At 42.5% G+C, this 15999-nt stretch overlaps 1 protein-coding gene across 1 annotated transcript; it reads left to right on the top strand.

Annotated features, from left to right (window-relative positions):
- The first annotated feature begins 3622 nt into the window (after positions 1 to 3622).
- Positions 3623 to 15485, top strand: rspo3 (R-spondin 3). Its single transcript, XM_028424946.1, has 6 exons — positions 3623 to 4547; positions 7851 to 8045; positions 8981 to 9124; positions 9222 to 9368; positions 9476 to 9661; positions 14510 to 15485. Exons 1-6 carry the CDS (start codon positions 4451 to 4453, stop codon positions 14716 to 14718), a joined length of 978 nt encoding a protein of 325 aa, XP_028280747.1. The 5' UTR covers positions 3623 to 4450; the 3' UTR covers positions 14719 to 15485.
- Positions 15486 to 15999: the final 514 nt, after the last annotated feature.

Raw genomic sequence — 15999 nt, 5'->3', positions numbered from 1 at the left:
GATTTTGTCACCTTTGTTGATAGTATACACCTGCAGATAGGAAATGAAGGGAAACTTAGTTCATTTGTCTCTTTTCACATCACACACATATGCTGTACCCTTCTCTTTTGACCTTCTCAATACAAAACTCTGACCTGCTTTCCCTCTGTGTGTTCAGCTGACAGCTCTTGCTCACAGTGATTATCTGCCCTTGACTACCTTCTCAATCCCTCTTTCTATGAAATGATCCCCTCAATCATCCCAGCACACACACACAAATGCAAGCACACACACATTCAAAATAAGGTTCCACCAACTTCCACCACAACACACACACCTGTCTTACCCTTGTTTGTATTAATGTGATCCTCCCATGTTTGTGTATATAATAGAATCAATACTTATTTATCAGAACTACAAGATCCTGTATTTATATGTGCGTGTGTGTGCTCATGCATGTCTATTTTCATAACATTGTACACCCTCTGCTGCCCTGTGTCATTGTCTCTCTGTGCTTGCTTCATGCTGTGAGAATGTGTGGGATAGCCGCTGGGATATTTGGAGCTTTAATAGATGCAATGTCAGAAAAAAAACCTGCTTATAACACCACAGACTGAGCCACAATGTTTTCACAGACCTAGAGTGGGGCACACGCTATCAATTGCTGTCCACGCTGAGCCCTGCCTAACTCATAAGCTGATGACAGGACAGTGGATCAACATTGTCACTGTCATCTGGGAATTTTATGAGTCATGGGTCGGGGAATGAACAGTTTGGAGATCACAGGCATGAGCTTTGTGGTGTCCTGGTATGTTCACTGCTCTGATGCAGCAAGGATTAAGAGCTTGGTTTTCTTGATCAGGTGGAGGTAAATACATTTGTGAAATGTCATATGGATATAACAAAACATGACAGGTCTAAATGAAGATTAAACCAGAGAATGACATGTGTAATTAGCTTATAACATCCCAGGCTTAAAACTGGAGCCCATACATTACAGACATGTACAATCGCAGGTCCTTAGATGGCCACTTGAGGCTGACTCCAAATGTCAGTCTCTATAGACCTCCACGTTAAGATACCTGACTTTATAGCAGAAATTTAATAATATATTTTACAGCATGGTACAAACTGTGGGTGATTGGAAATGTATAAAACTCAGCACAAAGCGCATCATATAACTCTAAGTCCATGATGTGACATCTAGCTGTCCATCAAAGCATCGCCTTGCTTGCTCTCAGCTTTTCTCATGCATTAGCTAGGAGCTAAGCAGACTGGGGCACTGCCAACATGGCGACAGCTGAAGTCACAACACTGTCTATCAAAGTCCTGGCAAAGGACTGTTACAGTGTTTAGAAAACATTCTCTAGCTTCCTTTCTTATCTCAAAGATGTTGATGTGTGAGTGTGACTGGTTGTCTCTCTCTGTGTATTAGTATGGCAGTGGTCTGTGCAAGGTGCACACTGCCTCTCACCCATATGGCCCTCATTTCTCTGCACAGGATAAAGCAAGTACAACAAACAGATGGATGGTAAATTGAAGGTACTGCAGGCAGGACATGATCAATGTCATACACATGCACAGTCGTCCCACACTCCATTATGTGTTGTCTTAACTCTGATGGACCTGACCAGGAATATCTTGGTTACTAAGGAAGCAAACTTGATTTTGAGAAAGGGTAACTGAACTCCAAACTCATTCTTTAGGAACCTCATCCGTGATTCTGTCTTGAAATAAAACTTTAAGCAATGCCTGTTCCAAGCAGTATGTTCTCTTAAAGCTTGTGTCTATATCTGAAAAAAAACACCAGTAATACTGACTGAAAAACCTGTTAAATGCACTTTGTGTCAACTGGGATGATGGCTCACATACTCCTTGAGAACACAGCCTAAATTAGATTAAGGCTAAAACAGGAGTATATGTGGTAACTTGTAGTGTGCATCCATCCTTGGACGAAGGATTTATGCACCTGCCCAACTTCATTTACAGGTGTCGACTGATTCTCTCACTGGACGGTCACAGGGACTGACCAAGTGACCTTAACCTTCTGCACCCCAATGCCACATACACACCCAAACACACACATGCTCCTACCTCAAGGGGATGGTGGGGCTAGTCCAGACAGGGATACAAAGACAAGCATTATTCTTCTACATCCCTTACTCCAACCTGCAGGGGCGAAGGAAAGGGGAAAAAACAGATTTCAGAATATTTCAACATTTTATTGCAAGTTTTTTTAAATTTCCATTTCTTTTTCTCAGAACCACATCTTGTTATATGTGATGTTAAATGTTTGACACAGTGAATAGAGATATTACAGTACATATTGTTACAGAATACAAACCTATTATTTTTTTCTAATTTTCAATACCATGTGTAACAATAATACATCGCTTGACATCCTTGGCAAAGTTTGGATTCAGGACTTTGCCTCGACGGTGGTGAAAGGGTTTAAAACAACGCATCAATCTTTGTTATGTCTCACTGTCCTGGTCTTGAGTTAGTACAGGGCAAACAGGGAAGTATTCCCATAAAGAAAGAGTCCATGCTGTGTTTGCATTGCTTTCCTCAGCACAGTGACTGATGGAAGACCAGAAGCCACAAGGAGGAAAAGCACTGGACTCGTGTATACTGTTCCCCCTAAACATCAACACACTGCTTAGACAAATGAGGCTTCAGCCCCCCTTTCCACTGTGCTGATCTGGTCTCCAGAGACAGCAGTTCACAAAACTGGAGGTAAAAAAAGTCTTTGTGTTAAAAACTTTTGTGACAGAAGCCAGTTTTATCTGCATCAGATTTATAATGGCTGACAACGTATTTGTATTTCCTTATTTAGGAATAACGTTAGAGGAAATTAGGCTCTGAGCCATCTTTTATGAGATGCTTAAGATACCTATTTTTACACTTAATGATCTGAAAAATGATGACCCAAACACACATCACGTTTGGACTCATTAAATAAAGGTCAAGAACTGCAGTTCACTCTCTGATATGGCCTGTCCAGAATACTATGTGCCTCAAGCTTTTGTGGAACTAACTCCCTCTAGAGGTAATGGAATGAGATGCTGCTGTTTCTCCTCCACACTAAACCATCCCTGCATTTACACTACATTAAAACAAGATTAAATAGGTATTAGTTGGACCTTCTGGCATCATTCTCTTCATCTACAGTGTGATTTTCTAACACAGTAGTATTTGGGATTTTTTTCACAGAAATGTAATGACTGAAACCATATAACTTATGTTTGCTTGGACTCACTTTTGAAAGTCTTGTCTGGAGGATTAGATTTATGGCACACATCATGTAAAAGCACGGAATAACAACTTGATCAACTCTTTCAGCAGCATGTAATTTGGTATAGAATCCAAGATGTGTTTAATCAAAATTATATTCGAGGTCTTTATTGACTCTTATGCAACTCCACTGTCGAAGTGAACAGTTCTTCTGTCAGAAGTGAGAAGGACAGCAAAATCTAAACAGGAATCACAGACAAGCTTCACGCAGTGAACATTTCTTAAGCCTCAGTATCTCTCTCTCTCTTTCTCTCTCTCTCTCTCTCTCTCTCTCTCCCTCTGACGCGGCGGGCATGCCCTCTAAATAAACTTTGGAGCCCATAGGGGGAGAGAGAGTGAGAGAGAGACAGCAGAGGGCTGAAGTCATCAGCGGGCCGGCGGGAGGGGAGTGAATGGGTCCTGCACGCAAAGCAGAAAAGCGCTGAAACTGTGGAGATTTACTTTGGTGCAGCTGCGCAGCTCAGATACATCGAGCAGGAGGAGGTGTGTGTGTGTGTCTCAGTGTGTGTTTGACAACAAGACCTGCAAAACGTTGAACTTAGAAACTGACTTGTGATGACTGGTGTATATCCTGTGGTAGCTTTTTTTCTGTACTTCAGCTGATGCTGAGATGAAGTCGAGACCATCAGCGCGCCTGGCATTTTAGTATCCACACACCGGGACGCACGGTGCATCTCCACAGAGAGTAACGGGGAGAGGGCGGAGAGGTCAATTTTGGAGTTCTACAAATGGATTTAATAGCTCAACTTTATTAAGAGGCGTGTTAATCCACGTGTAATCATTCTGTTCATCTTTTTGACCTACACTGATGTTGCTTTTTGCTCACGTTCTGCGCGTAACGGATGAGTCAAGCTTTTTGGTGTGTTTATTTTTTGCTTTTTGTGGGGAATGTTCTCTATCACAGCAAGGATAACGGATCCCTGACTCACTCTGGCTTTCTTGGTACATATGTGGACCCTATCCAGGATGTTACAGTCTAAACGGCCCAGGCATCATTGGGCCACCGTACACTACCATCACCACATATCACCACATAGCTGGGTGTCCTGCTGTGTCTAGGGATTATCTGCACTCCAGTCTCTGCCTCCGTCTGGGAGGAAAAAAAACGGAATCTTATCCAATAAGTGTTTTGGTGAACATTGACATTGGCTTTTACGAGTCTCATCTCTGGGCTACTATGCAATTACAACTGATCTTCTTTGTTTTGATCATCTTGCACGGCATGGATTACACTGGGTGTCAGCAGCACAGCAGCTCCAGGCACCGGCAACACAGTGAGTAAAGTGAAGTGCGGCGTGCTGAATGCACGATGCTGGGTGCACAAAATCACTCACTCAAAAGATGTTATTTTACCATCTTTTAAATAAAGTTTATTTCATTCAAAAACAGCGCCATACACAACCTGAAATACTTATTAAGTTTAAGGTCCCAAAATTTAATTACAAAACTTAAGGCGCACACTGACCATGATGTTAGTTAATCTATGGGCAAACGAAAATTGAGAAATGTGTGTGATGTGTTTTGCTCTCCATTATATCATTTAATAGAAGAGTAAAACTACACTTTTAGTCTATTCTGTAGTCACGTTTGTGTTTTTCTAAATTGAAAAACAAACATTTGCCTTTTAAAACTGTATTATACCAACTATTACTAACTATAAACTATTTTTCTGCACATTTCGTTGATTTAATTACTGTTACAACATGGATTTTATTCTGAACTTGGTTAAGTTTAGCCCATTTCAGTGCATCACCCAACCTAATAAGCCCCACATAAACCTTCAACAATTTCACCATTAATAGACTTCGTTCCCTTTGAACCGTAATTGGATAAACTATTTGTTGTGCCACCTGAAGCCAGAAGCCGCAGCGCTCTGTCTCCGGGTTCTCGTCGCTCTCTAGCGGTCAGCGCAGCAGACTTCAGGCACGGAGTTTGCCTTCCGACTATCAGGGCTGATCAGTGAATATTCATGCTTTGGTTGCCATATTTGGTGATGTAACGCGCCTGTTGAATATATTCCCTTATACTGCAACATTTAATTTATGGGGAAATAAATTTAGGTACTGGGCAGAAATTGATTTACAGTTAAAAATCATATACTATACTTGTTCGTCTGAATGTTTAAAACCATAGGTTAAAATTGACATTACATGCTTCATCAACCTCCAGAGAAGTCTCTCTCCTTCCATATATCTCTCTAGGGTCCAACATTATGTCTCATCTCCTGGCCTCTGACCAGCCATTTTCCATGACACTATGAAATAAGTATCAATAAAGTATATTTTTCTGGTCTTCCTAAGCACACTTTATCACTGAGGGGCTCCAGATGTGCTCTGTGACTAACTCTGTTAGAGAGGAGCAGTGATAACTGGAATATTCCATGTATCACTTGCCAGCGTGGCCGAAAACTGTCTGTGATCTACAATAATAGGCTTTGAGAGTGATGTTTTTATCCCTGCCACCTGGGACTGCGACTTCTTACTCTGTCCCCCCTTTTCCCTATACTGGATCACAGAGCTCAGATCTACACAATGAAGCCAGATTCAGATTTAACCTCCTGCATGAAATCAGTTGATTATTCTCTCTTAAGTATGTTTACAAAGTACAGACAATGTGTGCTTTATGTCTGACACTGCACCGGGATGCAGAGATTTTCTTTCTAAACAATTTTAAAGTGTCTCTCAACAGTGTGTAAAAGAGGTGAAAACAGAAAGGTCTACAGAGTAGAAGTTTTTTTAATGAAACTGAAATCTGTTTTATAGACTGCATAAAATGTTAAAGTGTAATTCGTTCCACAGATGGGGTGGCAGCAGTAGAGACTTGCTGTGTTCCCTTTTTTTTTAGTGTGATCCTCTGCATCTAAGGCTGACTCAGGAATCATTAATTGACGGGTTCTTCTAAGAATCTAAACTTCCTCCAAGGATGCAGATATTTAACACTTTCTGAGATATCAGGGAGGATGGAGGGATTAGATGGTGAAAGGGTGAATGAGTACAGACTTTTAGAGGGAAAGAAGGGGGTAAGAGTGAGTCGAGAGTCAATGACCATTCAGTTAAAAGGCCAAAATTACCATGCAGAGACAGAATGCTGAGAGCTGAGCTTCCTGTCTGTGATGATGCATCTAAAAATGAAGGCCTGGGTGCTAACATGGGGCCTAACATGTACATTATATAGTTTTTGTAGATATTCCAGCTTCATAAAAGATTAAGGTGGATAGAGGCTGAGCATATAGGAATTTAACGTTTAGGATAAAAATATGTTTTCCATTGTGCGTCTGTTTCCTTATGTTCTATTTTCAACATGAACCATCCCTTTTTGTGTGTGTGTGAATATGTTTATTTCGTATGTGACTTTGTTGGTATGTTACGCAAGCTACCGCTGTCCGACTGAGGTTTCGTTGGTGCAAGTGCACGGGCAAGGCCAAATTCCTGCTTCTGAAGCCTTCTGTGAATCAGGGCAGCTTGGCAGGAACACATGTGCACAAATGGACAGCAGTTGTAAAGATAGTCAAGATATTTCAAACAAAGTATCTATGATCTATGGTAAACTGGCAGCTAAACCCTGAACTTAAAAAAAAGATGGTTAGTGTAAGCCAGTGGCATGAGATGTGCCAACGGAGAAGAGGAAAAGTTGGATGCATATGGTGGGTGCCTTTAATTTACTTAACACATGTACCTGCAATATATGCAGCATGGCTGACTGAGGTTCAAATACTCATTCCATCTCAAGTGGCTGTTAGTCGATGAGATGAATAACAGCTTTGCACTTAAAGTGTGTGAACCCAATTTCCTTGTAAAGCCAGTGACCCTGTAACTCTATCATATGGATCAGAAGCTTAAATGACCTCTCTGATTTACCCAGCAGCACATAACCTGTCACGTGTGTCTGGTGGTTTTAAGAAGTATGACCCCAGTCCTCTATGTTACTCCTTTTTTGTGTCTTTAGTGCAACCAGATACCAAAGAGAATTTAATATATTCTCCAGGAAAAGCCATAATTCTTTAGAAGCATGCAATGTATCCGTGACAAGGCTGTCAACATACAAGTAAAATGATGGAAAACCTCCAACCTGGGCTTTCATCCTGTCTGGTGGATTATCTCAGAAATTAGTGCAGAGTCAGGGATGAAAAACCCACTGTTAAATATATCAACATAAACTAAACACTGCAAGATTTATGTACATAAACAGAGCTGTAAACATGGAATAAATTGCTGTCGTTGGCAGTGGGCTATCAGTCACAATGCTTTGACAGTAAGTGGTTTGTCTTAATGTAACACTTATGCATGTGATTAATTCACCATACAGCCAGCTCTACCTTTGGTCTTGCGCCGTTTTAGACTGTTTAATCAGTTGAAAAGTGATCTGGGGAGACACTAAGCATGTTGGAGTTCAGCGATGTGCTCTTTGTTTGAATATTTGAAACCATTTTCATTACTTTTCTTTTTTAGCAGTGGTTGCACCCAAAGACAGTGAAGTTAGGCTTGAGTTTGGCCAATCTTAGGAAAGGTTTATTTTAGCATGCACAGAGTTTCTATTGTACCTCATGTGAATCACATCCACCTTGCTCCTGTCAACAGAGATCTCTGGTGTGAGCTCAGGCTGCCAGCAGGGTGGCTGTCTGACCTGCTCTGACTACAATGGCTGCCTGTCCTGCAGGCCACGCTTGTTCATGCATTTGGAGAGGATTGGGATGAAGCAGATCGGGGTATGCATGACTTCCTGTCCGCCAGGCTTTTACGGAACACGCTCCCCAGAAAGAAACACCTGTACAAGTGAGTACCAAACTGGATTTGTGTAGAAGAAGAGTGATAAATGAATGATAATCAAAATATTTTTTGCAGTGAATAGGAAACCAGAGTTCTATATAACTGAACAATTTCACAACAGAAAACAAAGCCCCTTTATATTATGTACTTACATGTGACAAGCATAAGCACACTAGTCTAGCATTTCCAAATGTATGTCCTCTCTCCCTCACTCTTCCTTCACAAGCAGCAACAGTTCACACAAGCTTTTTACACAAGCTCCAAGATACAAGCAGCTGAACTGAGTTAGAGTGAGGAACTCTGAGTAGAGCTGCTGCTCTTTTGCATTAAGAGGAGGCAGTTGAGGTGGTACAGGCATCAAGTTAGGATGCCCCCTTGACACCTCCCTGCGGAGGCGTTTCGGGCACGTCCAACTGGGAGGAGGCCCTAGGGCAGACCCTGGACTCGCTTTAGGGATCATATCTCTCAGCTGGCCTGGAAACACCCAGGTATTTTTTCCAGAAGAGCTGGATAAGGTGGCCAGGGAGATGAAGATCTGGGCTTCCCTTTAGGCTTCTGCCCCAGCAACCCAACCCTGGTGTTAGAAGATGGATGAATGAAACATCTAAGGAAATATGTCACTACTTATACCAGTATTTAAATATTAGAAAACTTCATACAAGTCATCCTGTTAAGTATATTTCCATTTGGTGACATTCACCAGGCCAAATCCAGTGTTTCTCTACCACTAAAATCATTTATCATGAGAGATACTGCACCCTGCTATTCATCTGCCTGCAGTGGCCTATTTTGTATTTCCAGGCAGACAGGCACACATCAACACACACTTCCACACACTCACACACACACATAGACATGCTGTATATTTAACGCACAGGACACACACGATAACTTGTACGGTTTAAATAAACGCTGGCGGTGGGTCTGTGTTTCTCTGTCAGAGTGCAGGTCGGAGTGTGACTCCTGCTTCAACAGGCACTTCTGCACACGCTGCCGAGCAGGATTCTACCTTCACCTGGGGAAGTGCCAGGAGAACTGCCCCGAGGGCCACGTCCGCAGTGATGCACAGAGGGAGTGTGTCCCCAGTAAGTTCACATTAATCTGGGACTGGGAGAAAGGTGTGGTGTTCACCCATGACCTGGCATAACTGGTACATAAAACTCTGTGCTTTTGTGTTTGCAGAGTGTCCTGCAGAGTGTGAGTCATGTGTGAACAGTGAGACATGTACACGATGTCGGTCAGGCCTATACAAGCTCCTTGGAAGGTGCCACCGTGTCTGTCCAGAGGACTATGAGCCCAATGACAAAGTCATGGAGTGCACACCACAAGGTCTGTCAAGTGCCAATAACCCGAGTGCTTGTCCAGCTGATAGAGGCTAAAACTGGCAAGACACATTACTCATCCTTACTTTTCCTTTGATATATTTCCCTTACTAGTGCACTGCGAGGTGGGTGAGTGGAGTGAGTGGAGCCCCTGCTCTAAGTCCGGTAAAATTTGTGGCTTCAAGCGAGGCCAGGAGACCCGCACAAGGCAAGTGCTGCAGTACCCATCACCCTTTGGCAAACCCTGTCCGGACATCTCCGAGATCAAAGAGTGCCTGGTCAAGAGGAGGAAATGTCCAGGTAAAGAAACACTACCAGTGCCCAGTGTTACTGTGTGTAGTTCTGATATGAGCAAAGCACATAGACCCAAAGAATGATCAAAATGGTTACACACTCTACAATACATTAGCAGTAGTAATTGCTGCAGACCCATCATGCTCACTGCCAACATGGAATTTGTGACACATGGCACCATTTCAGCTCTCTATGAATTCCAGACCATGCTGCTTCAGCTTGTACAACCAGAGCTATAGCCGCTCTTCCGTTCAGGACTATGACTGTTTACTCAGAGGACAGTCATTGTGGCTAGAGTGAGGACAGTGGGGGGAACACACATAATATGTGATGTTGCAATGGGTAGATTGTGTTTTTTCCCAAGAGACTTCTTTTTGGATTTTAAACAGTGAAAGCGCTTTCTCTGCTCCTAGTAAACAGGGAATAGCGTGATCCTTTCTAATGAATAGAGTGAAAACTGCTTTCAGACTGGCTGGACTTTTTATAAAACCTGATGCTGTGGTGCATTTACGATCGCTTTGTGCTATGTGTGTACTGAGTGTGTGTGGTTACTGATGTGGTTGGCGGCTACGGCTGGTTGTTTTTTCGCCCGGGCTCTGTAGTGTTAAATGACAGATCGCAGACAGGGTAGGAGGCTGAGATCCAGCCCCCTGGGGCCTCACACTTACAGAACAAACACTGTGTGTGTGTATGCGTGCGCATGTGTGTGTGTGTGATGCAGCAAAAAAGCAGTTGACTCTGGAGCAGAAACAGCCAGCTCAACATCAACATCCTCCCCCTGGGAGGCACACAGTGACCAGGGGATCAGTATTGGTTTATCCTCACAGCTGCCAATACACACACTTCTACACACACAATAACTTTCTTTCATACACACACATGCAAAACCTCACATGTACACACCATTCCAGATACAGTTATACTCCTTCCACTTTAAACAAGTCAGACAAATGCACACTGGTGCTCACCACACACCCACACATATGTGGATAGACACACATGCTACCTTTGTGTCATTAAAATAACTGCACAGTCTCTGTTAGTGATGGTAACTTGTGAAGAGAGTCAACTGAGTTGATGCGCTTTGTAAAGCAGACTGTGAAATGTGCCCTCTTTCACCCTGCCTATCTCCCTCTCCGTCTAACTCACTTGCTATCTGTATCTACTACTACTGATCCATTCCCCCATCCTCATACCGAGCACACACACACACACTCTCTAGCACTCTAAAGAAAACAGAGACCCCCATATAAGCTCCGTGTTGGCGCTTTCAGTCAGTCCACTCGGGGCCGAGACTTTAGTGTGGAGTCAACAGCTCTGTTGATCCAGTCAGAATCTGGTGGAAGGGGTGCAGAAAAAAGGCAAGCAAGCGAGGGAGTGAGTGAACCAAAGAAGGAAGCGTAGACACCGTACAGATACTTATTGACTCTACCCTTATGTGTGATTACACAGTTGTCCCAGCTCTAAGAGGATCCCTGGTGAATGGGAGCTAATTATCTGCCTCGGCGCATCCTCTCCTCACTGTTTACGTTCTGCACACGCTAGAGGGTCAGTGGTCTGACCTCAGAGAGCCCCCGGTAATCCTCCAACAGCCCTCCGACACTGATACATCCTTCTCCGTGTCCTCTTCCTTTCCTCCTCTTTGGCACTTTTCTTTTTTTTGCCCTCCCCTCTCCCTATGTCCTGCCTCCTGTCTTCCTAATACATTTCAGCAAGTCTTTTCAAGTTCTCTCCTCCAATGCTTTGTGTGTTTCTCCTCTTACTCCTTTCCATTCATAATCACAGTCCTGACTAAAAAGAGGAATATAAGACGTTTTAAATATAGAAAGACATTCTACTCTAAAGAGTAGAATATTTTACAAATCATTTGTTTACAAACATTAACATTAAATGCAATTCACTAAATAAAGTCCTCTCTTCTTTTTTACTATATGGGTAAGCCTGCAGCTCCCACAGTCTCAAGCTCAGCTCCATTTCAAAAGTTGGATTCACCCCAAAGCTGTGTTTTAAATTAAAGATATAACGTAAGCAGAGTTGTAAAACTGTAGAGAACATGCAGACATATTAGGGCTTAGAGTCAGAGAAACTTGGTTCTGTTCTTGCACTATCCACAGCTAGATTGTGAATGTTTACACACACATCCTCATTCACTGCCTTTCCTCTCAAGTTAATGCGGGCTAATTTGTCCTTCCATCGACCTGCTGTTCACCTCCCTATCTCTGTAGCCAGATAGATCGCGCGCCTTCCGCAAACCTTATCCTCCTTTAACTCACGAACACATGCAGACACTCAGAGAAACATACAGTTAAGCAAGCTAGCACCAACCAGTCGGGGGATGCGGGTGGGGGTGTTACACACACCCACAGCCCCCCTCATGAGATCCTGGCAGCCATGCGGCAGGCATTCCACTTGTGGGACAGCCCATAGCCTTTAATCCCGGCCTGGCTCCCGCCAAAAGCTCCCCGGACGACAGAACGCCTGCCACAGAGGATGTGCCACCATAAAACACACAGTGCCCTGACAGCATACACACACAGACACACACCTCCCCCTTACCCTCAGTGCCCCTCTGCTCCCTACTCTCACCTTCTTCAGTTCATTTAATACTCTCTGCAGATTGTTATTCATCATCTACTACATCTCTTTCTTTCTTCATGTCTGTTTTACTAGTATGTTCCCTCACTCATTGTGCCAGCACACACACACACACAGACTGAGTGATGTCCCATTCACCAAAAGCCCCTCTCTGTGCTCTCACCACAGTTCAGTCCTTTGTGAATACACTGTAACAGATTTCTAGAAGTTACATTACAACTATAAACAATTCGACACTACATAGGCTGTGTTCAGAAGAAGAACAAGGATAAGGATAGGTAAGGATAAGAAGGTAACAGGTTCTGGCACACAGTACTTATTAACTAGCTTACAGCTTATAGGACTTTGTGATGAAGAATATTTCAAGTCATCTTTGTTGAGAATGTGTCTATGTGTATAGACTTGTAGAGCAGTTAGAGACAGGGCTTTTATTGGATCAAGATTTTCTGTGATTTGACACAAATGTCTTTTTCTTTGATCTGGATTGGTCTTAAATATTTTATTGCATTCTCAGACTTGGTATGAATGGTAAAGTCGGGAGAGGACTTTGCTTACAGTCAGTGGCTGTGATGGACAGATTCACAGTTTGCAGGACTGAAAGGTTAAAGGGTGACATCAGGGGGTGACAACCCCCTGATGTAGCATAGCATAGCTCATGTTAGCTCACAATAGCCAAGAAAATTGTAAGGAAGTTAGTTGAGTTGAGTTGAGTCTGAAAACTGATTTAAAAAAGACATAAAGTTATAAAGTGAATGTTCCAAACACTACGTCCATCCATACATGTCTGAACCTGCTTGTTCTGTACAGCAGTTGATAATTAACTTACTTTTGGTTCATGTGTGAGGAAGTATAGCTTTCCTCTAGCTTCAAGTCTTTGTGCTAAGCTATGCTAACAGACTCATCAATATGTAGCTTGATTAAACAGAGATGAGAATGGCACAATCTTCTTCTGTGGCAAAGTTCCACTTTCAAACATTACTGGAACATTTTAATGTGTAGATCCCACAGCTAGTCACCTATTCACCACAAGTCTCAATATTCAAAAAACTTGACTTTTAGGAATGTTCTAAATGTCTGTTGAACATGTTCCAAAGCCTCAAAAGGTGTCTTATTTGGGGATCATTATACACATGTCAACACACAGTTTACAAAAAAGCTCACCGAAAACTGTTTCAACTACCCAAACGCAGGTTGGTTTGATAAACACTCTCCTAATCATCTCAACACTGGCACGGATTAGGTTTCTCTTCTGGCTCAACAAAAGCACTGGGGCTACAGTATGACTAATCCACTGAACTTGTAAATAGTTATGGTGTCAGGACAGAGAAAACAATGAGAGCGAAGGGGACTTCCTGTGTTTATAGAGGACGGGGGGCATACCCCGAATGAGTCAGTGCACCAGATTACTCCATCCATCCATGAAACTTTCTTTACTATCATGGATTTGATTCTTTTTTTTTACTGACTTAATTATCTATTCTGGTAAAGCTCATGATATCCATCTGGTCTGCCTTTTCTCTTTCTTATCATTTTAATATCATTATTTCTAGAAGATAAAACACAGCAGGCAGGGAAAGCTTTGTATGATGAGCTCAAAGTGTGCTGGTCAGACATGGTCCAACTAGAGACCTGCCATGATTAATCAACAGAGATGATGAGTGTGGAGGTTGGTGGCAAACACGAAGCGGACAGGAGAGAGACTGTCTTTCTCTCTCTCTGCCTGTGTCTGTGCCTACTGCCGACTTCAGCAGTTTCACAATCCCCAACCGGCCAGCCAACAGCCGAGCAGGCCGTGCTGCTCCGTTCCACTCACACATGAGCGGCAGCAGTTCAACAACAGGAAAGGGCCTCCTCTGCTCTCACTTGAAGGTCCTGTCTCCAACCTCCCTGAGGGTGGATCTTGTTATTATCATTAATAACTGTGGCTCGAAAAGAGAGATAAACCTTCAGCATTCCAAAACTCTTGGTTTTGTTTATAAGATGGTGTTGCAAGCACAGATAAATTCGGGTGGGAGTTATTTAAAGGCTTTCTATTTTTGACAAAAGCCTGCTCATCACAAGGAGAGCGCTCCAACAGCTGATAGACCGACTGTGTGGCTGCAGTCCGTGGTCCAACAGTGACATCTAGTGGTGAATAGTGTCTATTGCAATGTAAAAGAAACTGTATAGTGTGTCGTGTAAGCTGTTGACCTTTAACCGCTATCAAAAGATTACAAGACTGTGTAAGTCAGCATATAAATTATCCTTGTTAATTTCCAGGACGGACTAAGGACCGAAGGAGGAATCGCAATCGAAAAGACAAGGAGAACCAGGAGGGGCGGCGGGAGAGGAAGAGGGAAAGGGAACGCGAGAGGGAGAGAGACACGGGTGAACATGAAGACTCTGATAACAGGAACAAGACAGAGCACAGGCACCGCAGAGGCCATGAGACAGATCCCGTCTCCCCTGAATTGAGCCTCATGCAGTAGTGCTCTGGAAAGAAAAAAGTGTAATGGCTCCCCATCTTTCCTCCTGTTGTCTTCCTATCCTTCCTCACCCTCTCTGTTCGCCTTCCCCCACAACCCCTCTCTGCAGGGGTGATGCTGCTACCTGTACGATTTGAATATACTGTTTATGCACAAGCAGGACGGGGCACATTCAGCCGCATGGCTTGGGGCCACTATTGACTTTGAAAAATCTTGTTTTTCTGCCCTGTAGTCTCCACTCCTTCACGTTCACCGCTGAGAGTCTCTCTTCTGAGACTGCTGCTGGGACTAAAGAAATGTCTGTGACTGTGTGGAGGACTGTCAGACAGACAAAGACATTATGTGCTTGTTGATATGGTTATTTAATGGGGCTCTGGTACAACATTGCGCATCTTGGTTTTTGAATGTAGATTTTGCAGCATTATGTAGAACAAGTGTTTATTATTGTTGTTCCTGTTCTTTAGATCTCTTTATTTGATGCAAAATTTGCATAAAAAAAAACACATTTTATTGCTGTTGCCATTTTGTGACCAATTCATAATTACTACAATTGACATGTTGATGTACGGGAGAAGCTGGGAGACGGGTCAAAAGTTTAAAACATTTTATACATCTTGGACAAAATATAATTTTATCCAGATAAGTAATAGAGTAAATCTACCACTGGTTTTTCTTTTGTGTAAATGGATTTTGTGCTTTCAATAAAGTCATTGACAAGGAACATAAAAAAAACACCTGTATGTCAAATAAAACTATAATGGGTTTGTACCTGTCTGTTGTGATTTCTTTATCAGCCCTCCATCTTCTTCAAACCATCTGTGAAGATTTAAAACCGACTTCTCAGACCCAACAGAAAGTGAAACTCAGCACAGTTTGTAGTTGAATCAAAGATTCCCCTGGTTGGTGTAGTAAGAACACACCTGCTTGTTTCAAATAGTTACTTAAAGTGAGAAAATTGTATAAGTTGTTTTGCAAATTCTACTTACAATTTGCTGCACATACTGTGAATGGTTAGGACATGCGATTTAAAAACTTTTCTTAATATTAAGGCAACTAACTATAAACCTGTTGCATCAGTGTTATACATTTTCTACCTAATTATTTCATCAATTTAAAACAAAAACAAGTAGCATATAAGTAATAAATCACATTTGGTGGGTCAATTTAGAATAATCACCTTCATCTAGATTAATTTAGTTGGTTTCATGAAAATCTTTAGTAATTTTACTGATCTAAGGGAACATTTTTACAGCCAAGCTAGTCTACAAAAAATAACACAATAAA

Source organism: Parambassis ranga, chromosome 16 (genome assembly GCF_900634625.1).
Source record: "Parambassis ranga chromosome 16, fParRan2.1, whole genome shotgun sequence".
In the NCBI taxonomy this organism is placed as follows: Eukaryota; Metazoa; Chordata; class Actinopteri; family Ambassidae; genus Parambassis; species Parambassis ranga.
The sequence above is the reverse complement of the archived record's forward strand: the minus strand, read 5'-3'. Positions and strand labels throughout refer to the sequence as shown.